Raw genomic sequence first — 23,611 nt, forward strand, 5'->3', positions numbered from 1 at the left:
ATTTATACTCTAGATCTCCACCAGGTCATACTCACTCCTGAGCTCCATATACTCACTCCCCTGCTCCGATATACTTCACGTCCTTATACCCTGTGTTCTTCTTGTTTATTTTTCTTTTCTATTTATTTTTCTTCTCGTTTATTTCTCTCTCGTTTAATTTTCTCTCGTTTATTTTCTATTTTATTTTCTAGTTTATTCTCTTCTTTCCTCCCATTTATACTCTAGATCTCCACTAGGTCATACTCTCACTTCTCGGCTCCAATATACGCACCCTCCTGCTTCAGTATACTTCACGTCCCTGCTCATTTACTCTGTCTTCTTCCCCTTTATTTTTCTCCTCATCTTTTCTCTATTTTCTCCTCGTTTATTCTCTTCTCGCTTATTATTTCTCTCGTTTATTCTCCACTATCCTCCCATTTATACTCCATTCCTCCACTGGGTCATACTCACGTCTCGGCTCGACATTCACGCATCGGCATACTTGGACTTGGCCCGGAGCTGCGGCCCGTGGAGGTAGAACATCACAGGCACCAGGATAAGCGCAATCAAGATGAGCGCCAAGATCATCGTGCCCCACGCAACGGGGTATTTCGGCGTGCTCAAGTTGTTGAACATGGCAGTGCCAAAAAGCGCAAAGCACCCGCCCATCATCGACCGGAGAAGCCCGTTGGCCGCATACACCGACGCCAAGTGGCGGGGGAACGACATCCCCATGTAGTTGAACAACGTTTGAAACACAATGTACGACCCGCACATGTAGGTTCCGGCGCCAATCATCGGCGCTATCCAGTGCACCGATAACGTAGACGTCCAGGCAAAGATTATGAGGCCGGTGGGCAACAAGCAGCTGCCGAAAATGCACATGGGTAGATACACCTCGGGATGGATCGTCTTGCCTACGATCAATTTCCGCGTGGTCCGCTGGTACACTATGGGGAGATGGAACGACACGCTGACAAGAAGGCCCACTGTGAGCGAAAGTGCACTAGCTCCTTCGGCCACGGTCGAAAACTGGTACATCTGGATGAACACAATGGGGAACGCCATGTACCAGAGGTACATGATGGCATAGATGACCCCCATGTAGATGTTGAGAAACATCACCACAGGTTCCTGGAAGGTGATCTGGAACGGCCTCCAGAGCGCCTCCATCACCACATCTTTCAAATTGAGTTCCTTGTTCTGGATGTGCCCAATGCTTGTGATGTTCTTGTTTCCTGTGATTGCCCTCAATCTCTTGGCCTTTCGGTACAAGATCGCCTTCCCAGAAGACTCGGGCAAGAAGAAACTCAACACCAAGAAAAAAATCCCCGAGTATATGCAGATGAACCAAAAGGGCCAGTGATACCCGCCCCTTACGGTGAGAGCTGCACCGATGAGTGGCCCCAAGGATGGGGCGCAGAATGTGCCTGCTGTCCAAAATGAAAGAGCCATGGGCATATACTCGCTCAAGATCACGTCCCCAATACTGGCACCTCCGGTAGCCAACACCGGGCTTGCGAAGAAGCCAGCAAGAAACCTCAAGATAGCCAAAGATGTGATGTCGGTAGCCAACGCAGTCGGGATTTGCAAAATGAAAAAGATGAACAACGTAACAATGTAGATGGTGTTTCTACCGAAACGGGCGTTTTCTGACAAGGGAGAAAACACCAAAGGGCCAATTCCGTACCCAATGGCAAACACCGTCAATGGCAAAACTGCCTTGGGTCTGCTGATCTGCATCTCTTGCATCACTGTGGTGATGCTAGGCGTGTAGAGAGCCGCAGACATGTAGATCATCGCCGTCATCGATATGATTTTGAGCACAAAGATCACCTTGTAGTAGAAGGGCCAGTTGCGGGGATTATCCGGGTCATTATCGCCGTCCCAGGAAATTAATATGGGGCCATCTTCCGTGAGAGTTTTTTCTTCGGAGTTAGAAGTGAGGTCCGGGAAATGCAGCACGTCTCCCAAAAAGTTTCTGTCCAAGCCTGGCTCTGGAAGTTCCTGGCCTTCGACATTGACTTTGTGCTTGAAGCTTTCTAGCTTGGCGAAAGAAAAGTCTTCTTCTCGGTACTTGAAGAGCCTTCGGTTTGAGAGCAAGTAGATGACCGAGCCCCAGAACGAGTCCCTCACTATTTGATGAAGCATAGCAAGCGAACTATCAGAAGAGATAAGAAGAGTTCAGATCGAGAGAATATAAGGGTGTTTTAAATTAATCTAAAACAAGCTCGAATTCCGGAAAAGCCGAGCCAGGCCTGTGCCTGTGCCTGGCGCTTTTCTCTGCACTTATAGAATTTCTATCCACTTGATCGTGATGGCTTGCTAGTTTTTCCGGAGCAACAATAGCAATGGATGCAAAAGACCGATGCACGACTGCGCGCGAGCCGCGGAATCCCTACGTTGCCGAGGATCTAGTAGTCCATGACCCAGTTTAAGCACATTCAGCGATCCTACTTGGGCCGAACTTGTCACAAAGATACTTTGTTTAGTTTTGATCCACGACTTGAGATAAAGCCCCGATTCAATACCCACCAGATTAGTCCAACATTTCACCAGTACATTTCCAAATGATCGTTCCTAGAGACAGAATTCTACCATATTATTCTCGGCCGCATGCTCATAACCTTGGTACCTAAATAAGTTTTTTTGCTTGCCGTGAGCCTCATGCGACCAGGCGAGCAAGTCAAACTCAAACCTGCAAGTTCTCTTAGTCGAGCGCGGACGGCACTAGCGTATGCTTAAACAATTAAAAAAAAAAAAAACACACTGGGTGGTCCTGGAATTTTTCACTCATTTTGCATCGATATTAGCTGGTTTCGCTTCTCAAGATATCCTGTTGTCTCCTCGCATGCACATCGGACACATTCCCGGGCTTTCCACGGAGCAGAGACGTCATTTATAAAGATTACATTATGCTTTCGGATTTGGGGTTCTCTGCAGGCCAAGTAGGCTATAGTTTGTCTTTCCCAACAGAGAGATGTCCACTAGTGTCATGCTTCCTCTTTGTTACCTCGGCAACTAAAAAATCAAATAAACAAGGATGACACAATCAAGCAGATACACTATTCTGCTTCGTGTTTTTGGTGATGCTTCGCCCAATGAATATAGACCGGGAATGAAAACTCTTCTACCTGATCATTGCGCGAGCAGGGCCTCAGATTTTGCGAGGTTCATAGACCAAGCACGGCTTGCAACTTCTTCTTATCCAAGTCTATCATCCTTTTGCGGCATAATTCGTACATGCTAGTAAAATTCATTGAAAGACATCGCCTGGCGCTTTATTTCTTTTTTGTAAATTCAAACATTAGAGAGGTTCCTGCGAATGCGGGATCTTGCAAATATTTAAATCTGTTCGCCCCACCTTTGATTTTTTCCCTTGGTGCTTACGGGCCGTTGAAAACAATGGTAGCTTCACTTGTCAAATCCTGTTTGCTTTTGTCTGTTTAAGAAATGGAAAGAAAGGGAATGAAGACTTGGAATTTCATGGTAAAGTGTATGTTTTTGGTGATACTTCTGAAAGTCTGCAGATTTTTTTCTTCACCGAGGCAGGTATGTCAGCTTTTCTGCGGGTATCCGGACTGGGGAGCTGATCTCATGAAATAAAACTGATTGTCCAACGTTCAAAAATTCAAACAAAAGAAATGTCTGGAAGTGTACGTGATATCAACTGGGGAAGGTTTTGCTCAAAAGATAAAAAAACACTCTGTGGTTAGAAAGTTTTGGTTCTAAAAAGAGGACCGGCAAGATTCACTGCTCCTGTAGCACGCATACATATCTCCAAGAGAGAATGTTTGCAAATGCCTCAGCTCTTTCTTTCTGAAGATAATATAGCCGTAATAGCCCTATCAATGGTTCCCAAATGTCCATATAAACACGTTGATGCTGACAAAGTTTTCCTTGCGAAGTGTTTAGTTATCAATGCGGTCTTTTATATCCCACTCGCTCGCTTGTATTTCACATCCTGTATTTTACGAAGTTATGAGTCCGTATTTTGAACGAAAAGAGAAACTGAACTCCAAAAATATTCCTCTAACATTTATGTTATCCACATCCTACTATCACCAAAAAAGTTGTGTGACGGGTTTTGGGGTGAAACTGTGAACGAAGCTTTGCCATCAATTGGTCGCAATCCTGTGGATAGACCCCGCACCGCCCCGCGCACATCTAGTGTGACGCTCTGTTCAACGCTGATGCAGATTATACGATAGGATCAACATAGGCCTAGACTTACGTGGAGGGATTGAATATATATTGCATTTTGTAGGCTCGCCCGAAATGTCGTTGGAGGAACTTTCGATTGGTAACGAGCTCAAAGATTCATACAAGAGCACAGAAAAATGGATCACGAATGGCATTAATTGGCTCGACGATTTAGAGGGCTTCTACAAAGAGCGTGCCCTATTGGAGAAAGAGTACTCGGCAAAACTCCAAGAGTTATGTAAGAAGCATTTCGAGAAAAAAGCCAAGAACTCATCTGGTCTCTCTGTAGGGGATGACCCACAAATTACACCAGGATCACTTGAAAGCGCCTCTGTAGTTTTGTGGAACGAAGTCTTGTCACAGACAGAAGCAATTGCTCGTGAACGTGACAACCTCGGAACGGAGTTCCAAGTGAAAATATGCAGCAACCTCAACAGATTGCAACAAAAACTGAACAAGATTGCCCGGCATGTCAGCGTAATAAATGATTTCCTCACTTCCGAAAAGACGTCTTTGGAAGATGAGGTATCCAAGGCGAAGAAACACTACGACAGTTTGTGTCAAAACACGGAACACGCCCGGCAAAAAACTGAAAAGTCTTCGAGCGAACGAGCCTTAGCAAAACTCGAAGAGAAGAAAATCGAGATGAACAACGGAAAGAACAACTACTTGATCAAATTGAGTATCGCCAATAGGTTGAAGGACAAGTACTACTTCCAGGACTTACCTGAATTGCTTGACTACTTCCAAGATTTGAACGAGTCTAGGGTAGGAATCATGAACAAGCTTTTGAAGAATGCGTCGATTATCGAACGGAACTCGAACGATAAGGTAAAGGAGCTTTTACATGAAATTGACGTGACAATTGAAGAAAACAACCCGAAGTTAGACACAGCTATGTTTATCAAACACAACGCAGTTGCATGGAAAGAGCCCCAGGACTTTTACTTCATCCCTTGTGATTTTTGGCACGATAACGAGTCACTTGTAGTGAAAGAGCCGGAGCTCACAGAGTTGAAGCGCAGGCTCAATGCTAGTTTGAATGCATACTCTGTGTCCAAGGACTCTACACTTTTGGCGAAAGACAAATTGGAAGAAGTGGCACAGCAGAGAAAGTCAAGCGAGGATACGCACACCCTCAAGTTTGATTCAAAGCTAGATGACGCGTTGACGCTCCTCCAGAAGTTCATGAAAGAAGATTCCGGAAGAGTCAAAAGCGAGGTTGAAATCGAGATCATTCAAAACTTTGCTGGCGATCAGGATCTCTCGTACGTGGAAGTCAAAAAGGAAAAGAGGTCCCGGTTTGGCATTTTCAAAAGCCACAAGACTTCATCTGCCCCCGAACAAATTGGCCACGAAGTTGGGTGGGTTGTTTAGCTTGAGACGAAACAAAAGTGTCAACTCCCAAGCTGCGCTGAGCAACTCCCCTGCAATCGCCTCGTACGCCTACGAGGCTACCGGAGACGACGAATTGACAGTTAGCCAGGGCGAGGAGCTTGCCATAGTTGAAGAGGACGATGGCCTGGGCTGGACTTTGGTCAAAAGTTCTGCAGGGCAGAGCGGACTTGTGCCCACGAGTTACCTACAAATCAACTATGTCGAGGACAATGCAAAGAAGACTGGGCCCTCGGTTGCACCCAAACGCGGCGCGAAACGCGTGCAATACGTGGAGGCACTCTACGACTTCAATGGCGACGAGAGCAATGAGTTGAGTTTCCAAGCCGGCGACAGGATCGTGTTGATACAGGCGGACACGGACGAAAGCGGCTGGACCGAGGGAGAGATCAACGGACAGACCGGGTTGTTCCCCACGGCGTATGTGAAGCACGTTTGAGAGTACATAGAAGCGAGGTGAATAGAAGCTATAGAATCGCACGAAGACCACGTCAAAACACGAACCGTGGCGTGGGAACGCGGCACAGGCAAGAAGCAGTTCTACACGGTGAATGATCATGAGTTATTTATAAGATAAATACCAAGTATTAAGTATTTGTCAAAAGATTCGCTAAAAGCATGACGGGAGGAGCAGCCCTAGAACCACGGCCCCACTACACTAAAAACACAGGGGAGTTTTGTAAACCGGGGGAAAGTTGATGGAGATGAGGGGAACGAGATGCTTAGTACTCGCCTGGGATCTCGAAAACAACCTGCTTGCCGGTCATCTTGTTGTACAACTGGGAGAAAGAGTCCAACTTGTAGTCGACGGCAGAGGAGTCCTTGGAGTCCAACAAAACCTTTTGGATCTTGGCACCGCCAACCAAGTATCTGACTCTCTTGCCGACAATCTCGGTTGGGAAGACCAAGTCCTCCAAGATCTTGTCGTGGACAGCAGACAAGGTTCTGGATCTAGGTCTCTTTTGGAGCTTCTTAGACTTTCTGGCTGGCTTAGGCAAGATCTTTCTCTCGGCCAAGAAGACGACGTGTCTGTCTGGGAACTTCTTCTCCAACTCTCTGGTCAATCTGGTCTGGACCTTTCTGTAACCGGCGACAGATGGGACAGGGACAAAGATGGCCAAGGCCTTCTTACCACCAGCAACGTCGAACTCCTTGATGGACTTGAATTGCAATGGTCTCAACTCGGCCTTCAAGTCGGTTTGGGCCTCCAAGTCGGTGAAAGCTTGGGCAACTTGCAACTCCAATTCGGTTGGGTTCTCAGACAAGATCTTGTTGGCAGCAGACATGGTTAACAGTTTGTCGGTGGTGGGATCAAGAGGAAAATTTTTAGCCAGGTTTTTTTTCCATAAGGTGCGAGTGCAAAAAAATCGCTGTGCCTGCACACTGTGCTCACCACGATGTTTTTTTTTTTCGCCCAGGCCATTTGCCTGCGAATGCCGGGCTGGTGCGCGGGAGGCCGCTGCGGAGGCTGCGCGCATAGTTAAGGCGGTCCGGCCGGCGGGCCCCGCGTGCACGTGACCACGCGTGACTGCTGTTTGCCCGGCTGGCTTGATTTCGTTTGGCTCGGAAAGCACCGCCGGGGACTCTCTGAAATTATGACTGGAGGAGTTAGCTGGCAAGATTCATGGCGTCCATGGCATGTCGAAAATATCTGCTTTCAAGATGGGAGGCCGGGGCCGAAAACGTGACCGGGTGGCGGCCCATGGGTGTATTACCAGCAAGTCAATATACGACGGGCCCGTAGGCGCCGAGCGGCCCCAAGTCCGACATTGGGGCGGTAGAATTTCTGCGGCTACGTGCACAGTGGATATTTCCAATTTGGCTTTACAAAGTGCTTTCGGATATCGACTTCTGGATTTTTGCTCGCGTCATGTTGGTGATTTGCACCCATCGAGGCGCGGCCTAGGAGGGGCCGAACTCGAACCGAACACGTGTTTCTGTAGGCGTTTTGTATTAGAATTACCTGGGCCGCGGTTTGTTTCTCTGCTATAGCCTGTCCCATGGCACATGGTACGGGTGTCCGGCCAAGGATACCGGGCACACAGGCCTGGCAACAGGGTAATACTTCGCGGCGCAGTTTATGTAGGCTGTTTTTGGGAAAACCCACGGGAAAACAAAAACGGACCATGTCTTAGGATTGTCCCCGGCCGATTCTGGGCTCCCATTGCCGACGCCCAGCCTGGTCTCGCTGCACAATTCGGACCAGTTTGAAACCATCTGGAATACCCGCATAGTGCAGTTTCGCGCATGGAGCCCTGGAGCAGGCCTCTGGGGCCCTGGGTGGGTGTGTTATCTTTGCCCTCTTTCTTGTGTTTTGATTATCCTTGCGGCTGTTGCTTCCAGTAGTCTACGTTTTGCGTCTGTGGTGTGGATACCATTTTATTGTGTGCTCATTTGATTGGAGTGCCCATTTAATTGGAGTGCCCAGTTTATTGGAGTGCCCATTGACTTGTAGCACCTATTTACTTGTTGTACTTATTTACTTGTAGCCCTTATTTACTTGTAGTATTACTTGTAGTATTACTTGTAGTATTACTTATAGTGCCCATTTACTTGGAGTGCCCGTTTAGTTCAGTGCCCATTTACTCTTATTGTCTGTTCACACAGTGCCCCCCTGGAGTGCAGTGCCCACGAGGCCCAGCAGTCTGCGCATTAATAAGACAGCCCGCAATCTCTTACAATTGATGACAACAAGCACCCCCCAATAAAAAATACAAAACACCTCCCGCCACGCCACGGCCCGCCAAAACCACAGCCCGGCATCCCAGGCACCACCCGCCCGAAGAGACGCAAGCCAAAAAAGCCCGGCCCGTCTCTGCCGGGCTAACAAACGAAACACCAGGCCCCAGCCCAGCGCCACGGGCCAGCACAGGCCCGAGCACGCGCTCCTGCACACGGCGCCGGGCGCCGCGGCCCTACTGACCTGCTCCAGCCCTACCGGCGCCTGCCCCACAGAATGCTCAGGTTCACCAGACCCCCACGCTTTTCCGCCCTCACCCGGCCGTTCACCTCGCTCACCCCACCAATGTCGTCCACCATCGAATCCGCCAAAATGAGAGCCGCCTACCGGGCCGTCGACGAGAACCTCCCGGACAACGCCAAGGTAGTTGGCATCGGCTCCGGCAGCACCGTGGTGTATGTGGCCGAGCGGTTGAGCCAGCTCGCCAACAAGGACAGTTTTGTGTGCATCCCCACCGGCTTCCAGCTGAAGCAGTTGATTCTCGACCACGGGCTCCACGTGGGCACCATCGAGCAGTACCCCTCGCTCGACATTGCGTTCGACGGGGCGGACGAGTGCGACGACAAACTCAACTTGATCAAGGGCGGCGGCGCGTGTCTCCTCCAGGAGAAGTTGGTGGCCGAGGCCGCCGCGACATTCATCATCGTGGCCGACTACCGGAAAAAGTCGCGTGCCTTGGGCACGGAGTGGACGCAGGGCGTGCCCATCGAAATCGTGCCCAACGCCTACGCCAAGGTCACGCTCGACTTGAAGAGATTGGGCGCCCGGAACGTCGACTTGCGCCAGGGCGGCAAGGCCAAGGCCGGGCCCGTGATCACGGACAACAACAACTTCTTGATCGACGCGGACTTCGGCCCGATCGCGGACCCCCGCGGCTTGCACGCCAAGATCAAGAGCTTGTGCGGTGTGGTGGACAGTGGCCTCTTCACGAACTTGGCCCGCAAGGCCTACTTTGGCGAGCAGGACGGCGCCGTGTCCATGTGGCTGGCGTAGATGCGCGCGTGTCTAGGCGGCGCCCGCTGGTAGAAACTGTTTTATACGGACCTGAGCAGACATTGCTTGACGACTAACAATACATAAATGAGTGGCATAGTCCGGGGCCATCGCCGCCACAGGCGCGCGCGCCATGGCTCGCATCCAGTACGAGCATGCCCGCCGCCCGCCCGGCAGCACTGCTCCCTGATCACTTGGAGTGGCTGGAGATCCAGTTCAACGTCTCGCCGAGCCCGGTGCCGTCGACGGCGATGGTGGGGATCACCGACCACGTGTGCTGGCCGCTGAGGCTGCTCATGTCGAACCGCTCAATCAAGTCCTTGGGCTTGATGGCCCCGGGCACGTCCTGTTTGTTGGCCAAGACTATCAACAAGCAGCTGGCCAACTCCTTGTCGGAGATCACACGCATCAACTCGTCGCGCGACTCGTCCAAGCGGTCCAAGTCCGACGAGTCCACCACGTAAATAAGCGCGTTTGTGCCCGTGAAGTAGTGTCGCCACAACGGCCTGATTCTCTCCTGCCCACCACAGTCCCACACGGCGAAGGATATGTTTCTGTGCTTGACGGTTTCCACGTTGAAGCCGACCGTGGGCACGGTTTTGGATGTTTTGCCGAGCTTCATCTTGTAGAGAATGGTGGTCTTGCCGGCGTTATCGAGCCCCAACATCAAGATTCTCATCTCACGGTTTTTGAACAAACGGGACTAATTGTTAGTACAAGGGCGCAGGCACAGTTTTGAAAGCCGGCAGCATCTTTGCCCAGACACGCGCTTTGTTGTGACGCTGAACATACCACCAAGACACCCATTTTGACCTGGTTTCAGTACTCTGGTGGGTTGTTGGAGCGTGTGAACAGCGAGCCCAAATGGGCAGCGACAGGTGTGCAAGACCTTTCGCGGCGGGTTACTTTAACCGCGGACGCGCGAGGCTAAGCGAGCGTCCGAATGCGGTGATTCGTGCTATTGTCTGGGGAGCTTTTTTCGATTCGAGAGGACAAATTGTCTTGCAGATGCAAATCTACGTTAAAGGCACAGCTGCTTGGTTTCTGCAGCGCAGACGGTTCTCTACGCAAATATCCTAAGGGCTGTTTGCACGCATACGTGTCTGGACGGGTTGTATGTTCTTCGATATGTGCGCTTCGCCTCGTATCAGCTTCGTATCAAAGAAGCAGGACTGAGACCGTATATGCAATTCGCTGGAAGGAAGGCCACTCGCACTGATACCGGGACGGGCTGGGCTCCGAAAGAAGCGTAACACTCCCAAAACGGAAATAAGGTTATACGAGAAGGACATGCGTTTTTGCCTTTCCCGGTTGCACTTGTGTGAAAAGCCCGCGTACTCAAGGCTTAAGCTTGTCTACGTGTGACTGGGGCCTGTATACTCATGCCTCAAGCCAGCAGCCCATAGCCTATGTTCTGACCTGGAGTCGGTGGAAAAAACTGATGAGGCTCCGCATCGATAAATGATTTTTGAATTCAATGAGCTAGAAGAGACTGTGTTAACAAATGAGTTTCTGTACATAGTGAATAGGGGATCTGACTGGGTATGAGAATTTTTCTTCCTCCGGCAGTCGCTGCTTCTGGCAAATCATGCGCATGTCTTCGACGCAGGTTTGAAGCAGCGCCGGACCAGCCAGCCCATGTCTGACATAAGCGTGAATGTTTGATTGAACCGCCTCAACACCAAATCATCAGATATACTGCCCTCTTCAGCGGCACAAGAAATGCTTGTCTTTGTGAAACTATTTTCTATCTTTTGGTATATAAGCCGCCGGTTCTTATGACCGTTCTGAATTCACAGCATTACTTAAGGCCCGCGAATACCTACTTGGCAACTTTCTTCATCGTGTCCACTCTCGAAATGATTCTCTCCAAAGAAAGCTTGACGTCACCCTTGGAGAAATGCTCCAAGTTGTAGTATTTTGGCGCCAACTCCACCAACCACTCGGGCCTGACAGTGGTCACTGTCCGAATGTAGTTCTTGGACGTCAACACAAATTCGTTGTAGATGACCCACTCACTTTCCTTGGACAACACAGTCAGCGGGTGGATCAAGACGTCTTGGTTGTCCTTGACCGTCAAGAAACCCTTGTTTCCGCTCTTCTTCTTGGCCACCTGCATGAAGAATCCTGCTGCCAATGCCTTTCTGATGTTGTCCCAGTACTTAGGGCTGTTGTAGTCTGTACTTACCAACTCTAGCTCATGGCGCTCCATGATGCGGCGCAACTGAGAACGCACGCTCTGTGCGGAAAGGAGCGAGCGGTAGGATAAGAAATTGTCTCTGCACCATTGATGCAAACCAACGTTGTAGGCATCGTCCGAGTTGAAGGCCTCGTAGACATTGAGCAACGTCAAGTGGTCGCCGTCTGGGTGGGCAAAGCTCATTTTGATTTCATCGGCTCTCTTCCTGGCCGACGCAGGCCTCACGAAGACGTTGGGCACAGACAATAGGGCAACGATAGACAAAATCTCCTCCGAGCATTTGAACGCAGGCGATCCGATCAACATGACGGCCAACATGGGGTCCAATGGGAATAAGGACGCAAGACGGCCCAAAGCAGTCAAGTCTCCTTCATCACTAAGACACTGCAAGTAGTTCAACTCCTCAAGAGCTCTCATCATAGTTTCGGGGGCCGGAGGGTCCATGAAGTCGAAGTGCACCAAGTCGTCGATGCCAAGTTTTTTGAGCTCAAGGACGGTCGAGGCCAAGTTGCTTCTCAAAATCTCGGGGTACGACTGCTCGATCAACTCCTTTTTGAAGGCCTCTTCGGTGTAAAGACGGAAGCACTTACCTGGACGCGTACGTCCAGCTCTACCAGCTCTCTGTTGTGCGGAGGCCTTTGAAATTGGCGACACCAACAACGACTCGACTCTGATTCTGGGGTTGTATACTTTTTGCTTCGAGAAGCCTGGGTCCACCACATACACGACACCGTCGATGGTCAACGATGTCTCGGCAATATTGGTGGAGACAATGATCTTTCTGCCTGGTCTGCCACCGGCCTTGTGGTTTTCGGGTGCGGGGTCGAATATCTTCTGTTGCTGGTGTGGTGGCAAAGATCCGTACAAGGGGTACACTTTGATTGGACCACAATCCTGCTCCCTGATCAACTCGTCGCCCTCCAACAGAATCTTGCGACACGCTTCCTCGATTTCCTCTTCACCCGTGAGAAACAAGAGCACGTCTCCTTCATCCTCGGTGGCATGGATTTGCAACACAGTTCTGATGGCCGCGTCCAAGTAGTCCTTTTGGTATTCTGGAGTGTAGTAGATTTCAACCGGGTGGGTTCTACCGGGAACAGCAAGCAAAGGGGCGTCGTTGAAGTAGTTCTGGAACTTTTCGGCATCCAAGGTGGCCGACATGATGATGATTTTCAAGTCCGGTCTTCTCAAGGTGACCTGTTTGAGCAAGCCCATAAGGATATCGGTCGAAAGGGTTCTCTCGTGCGCCTCGTCCAAGATGATGCACGAGTACCTGGATAAGTCATGGTCGTCCATGGCCTCCCGCAACAACATTCCGTCGGTCATGTATTTGAGAATAGTCTTGTCGGAGTTTTTGTGCTCAAAACGCACAGCGTAACCGACCTCCTCGCCCAACTCAACGTCCATTTCGTCGGCCACTCTCTTCGCCACCGACATGGCCGCCACTCTTCTGGGCTGTGTACAGGCGACCTGCTTCCCACTCAAATGGGGCATGTCATCATATAGCACGAACTGGGGGATTTGCGTGGTTTTACCGGAACCTGTCTCACCAACAAACACCATGATTTGCGTCAGCTGGAAGATCCGCAAAAACTCGTTTCTTTGCGCGTGAACAGGCAAGTCTCTGCGGACTTTCAAGATGTCGATGTATTTTTGGGTGAATTTCTTGCCGGTGAACGGATTGAACTTGCCGCTCTCCAATCTTTGGGCATCTTCAGCCGTGGTTTGATACCTGGTGAGCCCAGCAAATTCACCGTTGTTGTGAGTATGCAAGGTCTCGGGAGTGTCGTTTAGGTGATGTTGATTATAGGATTCCTCGGCCTTTTCGGCCACCGACTCGGCAACAGATACCAGGAGTTTTTGCTTCTTGATTTTTTTCTTGTCTTCCTTGCCCATTTTGATGTGTTTCGAGTAGGCGTAGGTTTGGTTGTGATGCGAGAAGATGAGCTCATCGCAGAGCCGACCCAGGTCTGCATGTAATGTCCTGTGGAGAGACTGGGCTACGCTGCGAGACTGGGCTGCGCGACGAGACTGGACGTGAGGTATATGGTTGTTTAGTACTGGAGCAAACTTGGCAATGCCATTATATCCTGAGTTGACTGGCTGGGTGGGAAAGAGAAAGCAAAGAAAATACAAGCCTGCTTTTATTTGTCCTTTTCTTGCACGCTGGTATGACGCTGCGCACAGAGTAGCCAAATCCGCCTCGCTGTGCTCACCTGTGCTCTGGCGTATCTCTGACTGCCGATACGTTGTGGGTGTGACAGCTCATATCGCCCGATGGAGTTGCGCACTAAAACAACCTGTGTGTTTTTTTAAGTAGACTGGTGTCCATATATTTGGAGTGGGTTCGCCGTCCCCTTGCGCCAACAATAAAGCCCAGACGCTCCACCATACTTTGACACAATTAGCTTTCAATTTGCAAAATACAGACCTGCTGCCCCAGTTTTGAGAATATGCGCCAACGGCTTGTTCCTTATTTTTTAATCCTGAGGATTGGCAATGGACCAAGCAATGGACAGCAGGACTGTAATGCCCCAGGAAACTGTCCCAACGCAAAAAAAAATAAAAAAAATAAAACAAAAGAGCCGGGCCTTGTGATGACGCGGTTATCGCTCAATCCCGAGACCCGGCATTCCTGTCGTGGAGGATATTTTATTCCCAGGTTTAATTGTCATGCGAAGCCTTTATTAAGCTCGCCTTCGCATCCACGCCATGCACGGGCCTGCCCAGAGTGAGCAAGCCTGAGTCATAAGTTCCATGGGGCCGCACTGAATGGAACTGCGCGATCTGCTGCATTGGTGATGGTGACTTAGATTCCACTCCGCTCGTTCTTCACTGTCCGCCCATCTGTGAGTCCTCTTCTATTCTCGTTTTCTTTCTCCAGCAGGGGGGCGTTTTCCTGTTTCCTTGTTCAGCAAATGGCCATAATCTCCGCCTCGCAACGGTCCAATTTTTATTTCCTGAAGTGGCCCATTCTTTGTTTTTTCTTAATGTGATTGTTATTTTCCGCTTGTCTGGTGGTCCACCCGTGGGTCCATAATTAGAGCCCATGTGGCCCTGCGCGTCGGGCCACGTCCAATAGGCCCGGCCCCCCGGCTGGGGCAACGGAGCACCGGGCCGCGAAGAGGCGGGGAGCGCGCCCTGCTACTGGATGGCCGGAGTTCCTGGGGCCTGTCCTGATACCCCACCATGCGCGTCCGCAACAAACTATAGGGCGCCGCACCGCAGCCGCCAGAATCGCGGGCCCATGGTTGCGAGCTTTGGCCTCTTGCTGTTTCTTCTTTTGAGCAGTTGCTGTATTGCGTTTTTTGGGCCGTGGCAGTTCCCCGCCCGGCGGGGCCCACATGCGTGTTGATGGCGCTGCCACCTCTATGGTGGCGGTGGCAATGTCCTATTGTTTTTTTCTGCTGTTTGCTGGGCAAAAATGGCGGTTTCCGTGTACCCTATATTCCTGCTGACTTGTTCCTGAAATAGGTTCGTGTTCCAGGTAGGCCCGCCTTAAACCCAATCGCGCGAACCGATTTTTTTTTTTTTGCCTGCGAATTTTTATCGCCGGCTGGCTGTGTACCCTCGCATCGCATTTTGTTCCGCCATCAGAGTTCCTCTCAAAATTTGCTCCCAAACCCCCTTGCTCTTCCCAGATCCCATTTTCTTTGCTACAACAGAAACCTGGGATGTCCGTCAGAAAATCCTTGTTCGAGACGGCGCTCATTTTGTCGTCCGCAAGTAAGGTCATAGGCTCCTCCACCTCCGTGGTGAAGCAAGATCTTCTTGCATGGTACCAGCTGTCATTTGTCAAAGCACAAGCCGTGGATCGCTTGGACTCACACGGAAATATGTGGCAACATTTACGCAAGACATCCGAACTTGCCAGAACAGGGTCGCCGAAACCACCACCTCAGCTGGCGTCTCCATCGGCGTTCGCCGCCCCCCAAAAGAGACACTACTCCACAAAGTCCACCATTTACCTCGACAACCAGGTCCGGAGAAAGAAGGCTGCCAAGCTGAAGCCAAAGGTGGTGGGCTCGAAGGTGAAGCCGACTTTCGAAATGTCGCAGAGCGAGGTTCCTGCCACGAGGTTGGCCCGAATCTTCCACTACGGAACCTTGGCTGCGGGCATGGGGTTGAGTGCCGCGTCGCATGGCATCAAGCACTATGCCCTGGGCAACAAGGACTCCTTGACCATGAAGTCGCTTTTCTTGAGCCCCGCCAACATCGAGAGAATGGCGAAGAAGTTCTCGCAGATGCGCGGAGCCGCGTTGAAGATCGGCCAGATGTTGTCTCTCCAGGACTCGTCCATTCTTCCTGTTGAGATCCAGCAAATTTTGCTCAGAGTGCAAAACCTGGCCCACTACATGCCCCCCGCCCAACTCGAGCGCGTGATGTCCAAAGAACTCGGCCTGCAGTGGAGGAAGAGATTCTTCACTTCTTTCCAAGACGTGCCCTTTGCTGCCGCCTCCATTGGCCAAGTCCACGATGCAGTCACCGAAGACTTGACCCAAGTTGTTGTGAAAGTGCAATATCCCGGTGTGGCTGACTCCATCGACTCTGACTTGAACAACATGCTCATGATTTTGACTGCGCTGTCCATCTTGCCGCCAGGCTTGTTTCTAGACAAATCCATTGCCAACGCCCGAGTGGAGTTGAAGTGGGAATGCGATTACATCCGCGAGGCGCAGAACTTGATCAGATTCAGAGAGTTGTTGAAGGACGACCCCAACTTTGAGGTTCCTCGTGTGATTCACAACATGTGTGGTGAGCACGTCTTGACAATGGAGAAAATGAAAGGCAAAGAGATTGTCAAGGGCGACTGGGACCAGGAAACGAAAAACTGGATCGCCACTAACATAATGCGCTTATGCTTGAAGGAACTCAAGCAATTCAAGTTCATGCAGACAGATCCAAACTGGGCCAACTTCTTGTACAACAACGACACCAAGAAGATCGAGCTTCTCGACTTCGGTGCTGCTCGGGAATACAAGGACGAGTTCGTGGATGACTACGTTGAAGTCTTGCGAGCTGCCGTGAAAGGCGACAGAAAGTCAGTGGAGAAGTACTCTGTGAAGCTTGGATATTTGACTGGTCTTGAGTCCCCGGCCATGGTCAGAGCCCACGTTGACTCGGTAATGGTGCTTGGCGAGGCCTTTGTTCCTAGGGAAGAAGGCAGATTGTTCAATTTCAAAAAGCAAACAATCACCGATCGGGTCAGAGACAACATTGGTTTGATGTTGAATGAAAGATTGTCCCCTCCACCGGAGGAAACCTACTCTCTCCACAGGAAGCTTAGTGGAGTTTTCTTGTTGTGCTCCAAACTTGACGCGTCCGTGCCATGCGCCCAAATGTTCAAGGACATTGTTGGCTACGGCGACGACGTAAAGGAGGAATGAGCAAGCCCCATATGAACCCTAATGATGACATGACACCCAGACAATGCCTCCTAATAAAGCCAAATGGCACCTTTCAGGCTCGATCTCGTGTGTCTAATGATGCGTGCGGCAACGAAGTGCGCAGCATTCAATGTATTTAATGAGCCGGACGCTTTGCATATCAAAGCGCCCACAAAACGAAGATAATGATCAAATGAAAGCGTTTTCCATGAACAAACTGTATACTTGAGGTGGCTCGTGCCAGATGCGCATCTGCAGTCCTTAGAGAGTAGCATGAGATCTTGTCACATGACGTTCCCTTGTATAAAGCCGCACGCGAGTGGATGGGGCACATTAGAAGTGCCGGCCTGTTTCTGGAAATCTTGCCAATCATCTAATTCTTGATGACAAGTGACAAAAAGAGGCACCCGGCATCGAAGAGCCAGGGCCGTGCTGTCCTGAAAACAAGCAGTCTCGCTGAAAGCATAGCCAATCTCTCTGAAACACTGTACCTACTAAGCCCACCGCCTCCAAAACCGACCAAACGCCAGTTGGTCAAACTGAGCTCTGTGATTCTCCCCGATTCTGGTCGAAAGGTGTACCGCACAGACCTGTTTTTTAATTCGGAATTCGAGAGCTTTCACGACGAGACGATTAATGATTCTGAGCTACTGGATTCCGCCCCCAGTGTGGTAATTGCTGTGCCTTGGCATAGAAGAGTACAAGCTCTATCGAGATCCCTTCCATATAACATCTATGTATGGCTATTGAAGGAGTCGTCCCGAAGCGTTCTCAAATGCGGGGTGGCGTATCTCCTTGCATCTCTAGGCGTTTATTACGCTCCTTTCAGCTCGCTACTAGGAAACACCGATTCCAAGCACGTAGCTGCTACGGCATCTGTCTACTTCCACCCGGCACGGACTAAAGGATCCATGCACCAACTGTTCCTATTTGTGCTTCTATCGCTCTTGTTCACATTCATTCTTTCGGTCTGCAGCCGATGTGTCTCAAGTTACTTCTTCAATGTTGGCCAGAACGAGGTTTCGTATGCCATCGACCTCCTTACCTCGTCGGTGGGACTAGGTGTCATCGCTTTTATGAAGCAAAAAGTTAACAAGGAAACTTTCAACACAGCATGTTCGTTGGCGTCAATTTCCCTCGTTACGTGTATCGTCAAGGAGGGGTCACTCAATGCAAGCACAATACCCATGGATAGACTTGTATCGACATCGCGAGTGGCACTCGTCGGGTCCTTGATCTCCGTGGCAACTTGCTACGTGCTTTGGCCCAAGAGCGCAGTCAAACTATTGCGGCATTCGTTGAACGATTCTTTCAACGTCATGTCATCTCTTGTGTCTGTCGTTACACATAGGTTCATCAACGGAGACAAAATTTCTGCTAAAGATCTCGAGGTGTTTGCTCTACTTCGAAAACACTCGAATGATCTTAACTTATATCTTGAGGAAGCAAAGTATGAGTTATACTTAGTGGGAAAGGAGGCCGAGTTCGAAGCATACTGCGAGATCGTAGAAGCCACAAACTCGTTGATGGAGCATTTGCACGGACTCAAATCCTCGTGTGAAATGCGATGGCAGTTATTTTTAGACAGCACTTCTGCCGAAAACGACGACCAAGACTCTATCGCAAGCTTGTCAAGTATTCACGCGCAAATCCTTCCCTTATCCCACTCTGTCGAGAACATGGGGTCTCCGTCCCTGTACAATGGCCGCTTGCAAAACAGCGACATGGAGGACGGCGCCGTGTATTCAGTGCAGCTTTTTGACTTATTTGTTTACTATCTTGCTCCGTCCATCAAGTCTTTCGCATTTACCGTGAAAGAAGTGTTGAGCGTAGTGCCTTTTGAGAAGAAACTATTAGGCGATAGAGAACAAAGCTTATTCGTGAAGTCAACAAATTATCAGTTATCTTTGAAACGAGCAATTGAGCTCTACGAAGAAAAACAAGTGAATTCTTTCGAGAAGTTGTACTCTCAAAAAATTTTCAAGTCTGACGACTTCCAATCCAGGACTGATCAAGAGGAAGTGACGGCTTGCTGTGGAAATTTTTCTTCTTTGCTCGCTTTGTATGGGAAACAGCTAATACACTTCTTGCAATTGACTGAAAAATTCGAAGTTGTGGCCAGCACATATCCAAAATCGTGGGAATGGGCGCGTTTTTGGCGGTCTCGAGGAAATGGGATCGCCCATTCAAAAACCCTCTTTCGGGATGCCCAGTTTGTTGATGCGCTTCGTGAACTCAAATCTCAGCTTAAGGTCGTTGAGCCAAAAGAAAGCACCGAACACTTAGATTCCTTTTCGTGGACTGAGTGTCTGGATGATTTCAGACTTACTCTTTGGAAGACTTTTGGGCTTTTCAAGCGAACGGATGTTCAATTTGGACTACGAGTCGGTGTGGGGGCCTTTTGTATCTCCCTTTTTGCCTTCTTGCCGCAGACACAGAAAGCCTTTGTTGAATATAGGTTGGAGTGGACTTTGGCAATCTACTGCATCATGATGAACAAATCGGTTGGTGGAACAAGTGTCACAGCTAAATGGAGATTCATTGGAACTTTCATGGGCGCATTTCTTGCTTACTTGGTATGGCAAGTCTCTGATGCCAACGAATTTGTTTTGGCAATTGTGGGCTTTCTCCTATCACTTCCATGCTTCTACATCATCATTTTTTGGAAGCGAAATAACGCTTTCGGCCGCTTCATTCTCCTTGCTTACAACTTGACTGCCCTTTATTCATACAGTATGCTACAGAAAGACTCCGAAGATAGTAATGAAGGGGGCGATGTTCCAATCGTCGGTCAGATTGCAGTGCATAGATTTATTGCAGTATCAATCGGCATAGTATGGGCTCTAATTTTTGCCAATTTCTTCCTCCCAAATCCAGCTCGCGCACGATTGAAGTCTGGGTTAACCATATTGTGGCTTCGTATGGGTGTGGTATGGAATAGCAATCCAATGGATTACCAAGAATCGGAGAATGGGAAAACCCTCATTGGTCTCAAAGACTTTAAGGGCACACGAGACCTTCTTTTGGAATGCCAAACCTTGTTGAAGCAGGCACCTGTTGAACTTCGTCTAAAAGGCCGATTTCCAAAGGAAATTTATGAAACGCTCTTGCGCGGAACTTCTGCCATTCTAGACGCATTTCTGAACTTACAATTGATGGTGGAAGTAGATAAGGACCTCCAACCCACTGAGGAGATAGTGCTTAAATATGTCTCCAGTGAGCGCGAGGAGCTTGAGCATCGGATCTTTTTAATTTTTTACATGGTTGCCAGCGCCATGGCGCTTGGATTTCCATTGCCAACTAAACCTGCTTCTACGGATCATGCGAAAGATCGGATGCTACTCAAACTCAGTGAATTCAGATCGAGGAAGAACTTTGATCGCATAAGTCTCAAAAATGAAGATTATGTTTTGCTTTACTCCTATATATTGGTGACATCAACTATCACCAAAGAGCTTGACAAGATTATCTTGAATATCAAGGAGTTACTTGGAGACATCTCAGAGGACATCTTCATGCTAGTTTGACCTGCCCTTTCTTATGTGCTACCTTCGCGTTTTTGCCGGGCCTAAATTGGTTGCGATATGGCAAAACTTCGCAAACAAAAGTTCCCAGCATTAATAATTTAATTTTTGAATATAATTGACCTCTGATGTACGTTCGGGATAGTGTTGTTGCACAATATATACGGCATGTGGTTTCATTGAATCATTCACCGAGCAGACCAAATGCCCGGGGTGCAGCATGCCCCGGGGTGCACGTGACGAAATGCCCTCAAGCAAATAGGAATTCGAAAAACTCGCTGACTCTCAGACAGGCCAGAAAAAAACGCATGATCATACCCAAACAAGCAGATCCCCAATTCAGAATATAGGCTTCAACGTCACTGATCCATATATCAATTTTGACTTCAAAGAATTGTTCTTGTCTTTCATCACTCTCGCTTTCATATTCGAAACCTCTGTCTTTTCATCTGCCCATTTTTGGACTGGGATCGTTCAGTTATCACTTGCATCCAGCATTTTCACTTCTCCTCTAAATTCACAACCACCCCATTTGCATGATGACTGGCCAGCCGGGAAAAGAAGACGATTACTCCACGTTGTTTGACAAGCTAGATATAAAAAATAGCGGCGAAATCACGTTTCAGGATTTCAAACGGGCGATCAAGTCACTCAATCATCCCATCGCAACCAATCCCGACCTAGTCGAAAAAGTGTTTCAGTCATTTGACTACAACAAAGACAAGATTATTGATTTTAATGACTTCAAGCGTTATCTCAAGACTACTGATGACCAGATCCTCAAGGGGTTTAATAAAATCGATCAAGATAATGATGGAAAGCTCACAAAGGCAGACTTCATCCATTACCTAAAACAGACATTGAACATGAGCCCGTCCAGACACATCGTTGACCACATTTTCCAGCAGATCGACTCGAAAGATAATGGCTACATTACTTATAACGAGTTTCGAGAATTTTTGGTGTTGATGCCACGTTTGGACGGGTCTCGGATTGCTACTGCCTTCACATTTATTGCCGAAGAATTAGACCTTTCTTCTGACGGTGATGTCACGTTGATTAACCAATTCCTTAGCGGCTTTGGCTTTTTTCTTGCCGGAGGCCTCTCAGGTGTGGTTTCCCGTACTTGTACGGCTCCCTTCGACAGAATCAAAGTATTTTTGATTGCCAGAACAGACTTGTCCTCAACAGTCTTGCGGTCCAAAATGCAAATTGAAAAAGAGGTAGCATCTGGTGCTTCCAGGCACGTCATTGAAGAGGCCAGAAAAGCATTGGCCCAGGCTGAATTGGAGAGTTCCAGAAGCGCTGCGGAGGCTCCTCACAGACGTACAATTAGGTCTCCAATTATTCAAGCAGCCCGTACACTTTGGAAGCAAGGTGGCTTCAGGGCTTTCTATGTGGGTAACGGGTTGAATGTCATTAAAGTTTTTCCCGAATCTGCAATGAAGTTTGGTTCATTCGAAGCCACAAAACGATTTTTGTCCAGAATCGAGGGTGTTGATGATACTTCCAAGTTATCACGGGTGTCGACATATTTGGCCGGTGGAATTGGTGGTGTGGTATCCCAGTTTGCCGTCTACCCCATCGACACGTTGAAGTTCCGTTTACAGTGTTCCAATCTCGACTCGCTGGTGAGAGGTAATGCCTTGTTAATCCAGACAGCCAAGAACATGTACAAAGAAGGAGGGCTCAGAATATTCTACAGAGGAATTTTTGTTGGAACCAGTGGCATTTTTCCCTACGCGGCTTTGGACTTGGGAACCTTCAGTTCCATCAAAGGTTTCCTTGTAAAACGACAAGCTAAACAGATGAATGTTCCTGAGGATGAAGTTAAGCTCTCCAACTACATTATTTTGAGCATGGGTGCACTTTCTGGAACCTTCGGTGCCACTGTGGTCTACCCGATTAATCTTCTACGTACCAGATTGCAAGCCCAAGGCACTTATGCTCACCCATATAGGTATGATGGGTTCAAGGACGTGCTATTGCAAACCATTGAACGTGAGGGAGCTCCAGGGTTATTTAAAGGATTGGTGCCAAACTTGGCGAAAGTTGCACCGGCAGTGTCTATCAGTTATTTCATGTACGAGAACTTAAAGGGCTTCATGGGTCTCAACAACAAGCTCAACTGATGTATTTTATATTACCAAAATAGTATTTAATATGAGATGTCTGGTATCACTCGTCCTGGTGGAATAGATGGCGAAGTCATAGGATGTACTCGTTGTGAAGGTCAAAGCATAGAAACCCCACAGACATTTCTCCTAAGGAAACGAACTTCGTTTTTGCTCGGCTTTGTTCGGAGGTCAACTTAACCCACTTCGCATTCTCCGATGATAAATTGGCCGAGTCGTCCATATTTAGAAGGAGCTTGAAAAATATACAGTTGTCCTTCGCTTGCTGTGTCCGTCTGAGCTCTTCTATATGGAAGAACATCATACTCCGTAAATACGTATATATGTTTCCCCACGTCATTTCAGGTAAGTCGAGACGAGACAGCTGTGAGTCAGTGGATTTCGATAAGAAATCAAGTGAGGATACCTGATCAGCCAACCCTACAAACTGGCTAAAGTTTATGATATACCGCCTTGTAACATGCGAGTTAGTTTCGTTATAGAGAAGCACGATGACATCGTGGACCTTGCCACCACCTGCCTTCTTTACGAGAACTGAGACCATCTCATTGGCAAAGTTCTTGAAAAAGACGTTGAGATCTGGGACACGACTTTGGTGAACTATGAGATCAAGATATGTTTTCTCTTCAAAGGCATTCTCGGAGTATATGCGGTTATGGTATAAAATCTGCGTAATCCAAAGCACCAAGAAGTCCCGTAATTGCGAAAGAACGCCCTCTATAGTTACTGGGTCCATTTCAATTTATGTTTAGTTGGTCTCATGAGTCAAAAAGATGACATTTGAAGCGAGGTCTAATCGTAGGCTGAATATGGTATAGCAGAAGATCCGTGAGCAACGCAATGCGCGTTCTTGAAATAATGCGATTACTTAGATAAATCAACGAACATACGTGTGTGACCATCCAATGACTGCTTCTAGAAATTCTCTTATTTCAATTTACAAGCGCTTGAAAAGAAATGTGTATTTCTGGAAGTATGTGCCCAGTATAGACAAGCACTTGAATTCGTAGTCATGCTTCTCTCGACTCATCAAGTCTCGCGTTCTCCATACATGA

General features: G+C 48.8%; 10 protein-coding genes across 10 annotated transcripts; 5 read left to right on the top strand and 5 right to left on the bottom strand.

Moving 5' to 3' along the window:
- Nucleotides 1-465: 465 nt before the first annotated feature.
- METBIDRAFT_44824 (MFS transporter) lies at nucleotides 466-2,130 on the bottom strand (the record flags this gene model as incomplete). The annotated part of the gene is made up of 1 exon (XM_018857842.1): nucleotides 466-2,130. One exon carries the CDS (start codon nucleotides 2,128-2,130, stop codon nucleotides 466-468), a length of 1,665 nt encoding a protein of 554 aa, XP_018710405.1.
- Nucleotides 2,131-4,257: 2,127 nt separating this feature from the next.
- Nucleotides 4,258-6,218, top strand: BZZ1 (Bzz1p; the record flags this gene model as incomplete). The annotated part of the gene is made up of 2 exons (XM_018855251.1): nucleotides 4,258-5,546; nucleotides 5,578-6,218. The coding sequence occupies 2 exons, from the start codon at nucleotides 4,258-4,260 to the stop codon at nucleotides 6,014-6,016; spliced, it is 1,728 nt and encodes a 575-aa protein (XP_018710406.1). The 3' UTR covers nucleotides 6,017-6,218.
- An 81-nt stretch (nucleotides 6,219-6,299) lies between these two features.
- RPS7A (40S ribosomal protein eS7) lies at nucleotides 6,300-6,863 on the bottom strand (the record flags this gene model as incomplete). The annotated part of the gene is made up of 1 exon (XM_018857910.1): nucleotides 6,300-6,863. One exon carries the CDS (start codon nucleotides 6,861-6,863, stop codon nucleotides 6,300-6,302), a length of 564 nt encoding a protein of 187 aa, XP_018710407.1.
- A 1,739-nt stretch (nucleotides 6,864-8,602) lies between these two features.
- Nucleotides 8,603-9,310, top strand: RKI1 (ribose-5-phosphate isomerase; the record flags this gene model as incomplete). Its single annotated transcript, XM_018857820.1, has 1 exon — nucleotides 8,603-9,310. One exon carries the CDS (start codon nucleotides 8,603-8,605, stop codon nucleotides 9,308-9,310), a length of 708 nt encoding a protein of 235 aa, XP_018710408.1.
- A 190-nt stretch (nucleotides 9,311-9,500) lies between these two features.
- On the bottom strand, nucleotides 9,501-10,117 carry ARF3 (Arf3p; the record flags this gene model as incomplete). Its single annotated transcript, XM_018854279.1, has 2 exons — nucleotides 9,501-10,013; nucleotides 10,103-10,117. 2 exons carry the CDS (start codon nucleotides 10,115-10,117, stop codon nucleotides 9,501-9,503), a joined length of 528 nt encoding a protein of 175 aa, XP_018710409.1.
- Nucleotides 10,118-11,132: 1,015 nt separating this feature from the next.
- Nucleotides 11,133-13,406, bottom strand: METBIDRAFT_12919 (DEAH-box ATP-dependent RNA helicase; the record flags this gene model as incomplete). Its single annotated transcript, XM_018854280.1, has 1 exon — nucleotides 11,133-13,406. The coding sequence occupies one exon, from the start codon at nucleotides 13,404-13,406 to the stop codon at nucleotides 11,133-11,135; it is 2,274 nt and encodes a 757-aa protein (XP_018710410.1).
- A 1,778-nt stretch (nucleotides 13,407-15,184) lies between these two features.
- Nucleotides 15,185-16,897, top strand: ABC1 (protein kinase; the record flags this gene model as incomplete). Its single annotated transcript, XM_018859020.1, has 1 exon — nucleotides 15,185-16,897. One exon carries the CDS (start codon nucleotides 15,185-15,187, stop codon nucleotides 16,895-16,897), a length of 1,713 nt encoding a protein of 570 aa, XP_018710411.1.
- A 383-nt stretch (nucleotides 16,898-17,280) lies between these two features.
- Nucleotides 17,281-20,424, top strand: METBIDRAFT_79224 (uncharacterized protein; the record flags this gene model as incomplete). The annotated part of the gene is made up of 2 exons (XM_018859021.1): nucleotides 17,281-17,568; nucleotides 17,650-20,424. 2 exons carry the CDS (start codon nucleotides 17,281-17,283, stop codon nucleotides 20,422-20,424), a joined length of 3,063 nt encoding a protein of 1,020 aa, XP_018710412.1.
- Nucleotides 20,425-20,690: 266 nt separating this feature from the next.
- On the top strand, nucleotides 20,691-22,591 carry METBIDRAFT_209669 (Ca(2+)-binding ATP:ADP antiporter). Its single transcript, XM_018855024.1, has one exon. The coding sequence runs from the start codon at nucleotides 20,958-20,960 to the stop codon at nucleotides 22,551-22,553; it is 1,596 nt and encodes a 531-aa protein (XP_018710413.1). The 5' UTR covers nucleotides 20,691-20,957; the 3' UTR covers nucleotides 22,554-22,591.
- Nucleotides 22,420-23,517, bottom strand: METBIDRAFT_32924 (uncharacterized protein). Its single transcript, XM_018856162.1, has one exon. The coding sequence runs from the start codon at nucleotides 23,290-23,292 to the stop codon at nucleotides 22,630-22,632; it is 663 nt and encodes a 220-aa protein (XP_018710414.1). The 5' UTR covers nucleotides 23,293-23,517; the 3' UTR covers nucleotides 22,420-22,629.
- Between the last annotated feature and the right edge of the window lie 94 nt (nucleotides 23,518-23,611).

This window comes from Metschnikowia bicuspidata (genome assembly GCF_001664035.1).
Source record: "Metschnikowia bicuspidata var. bicuspidata NRRL YB-4993 chromosome Unknown METBIscaffold_5, whole genome shotgun sequence".
NCBI lineage: Eukaryota > Fungi > Ascomycota > Pichiomycetes > Serinales > Metschnikowiaceae > Metschnikowia > Metschnikowia bicuspidata.

What these genes read in the sequence shown, in the direction of transcription:
- METBIDRAFT_32924 (XM_018856162.1), bottom strand. Translation starts at nt 23,292, where the DNA reads ATGGACCCAGTAACTATAGAGGGCGTTCTTTCGCAATTACGGGACTTC.
- METBIDRAFT_209669 (XM_018855024.1), top strand. Translation starts at nt 20,958, where the DNA reads ATGATGACTGGCCAGCCGGGAAAAGAAGACGATTACTCCACGTTGTTT.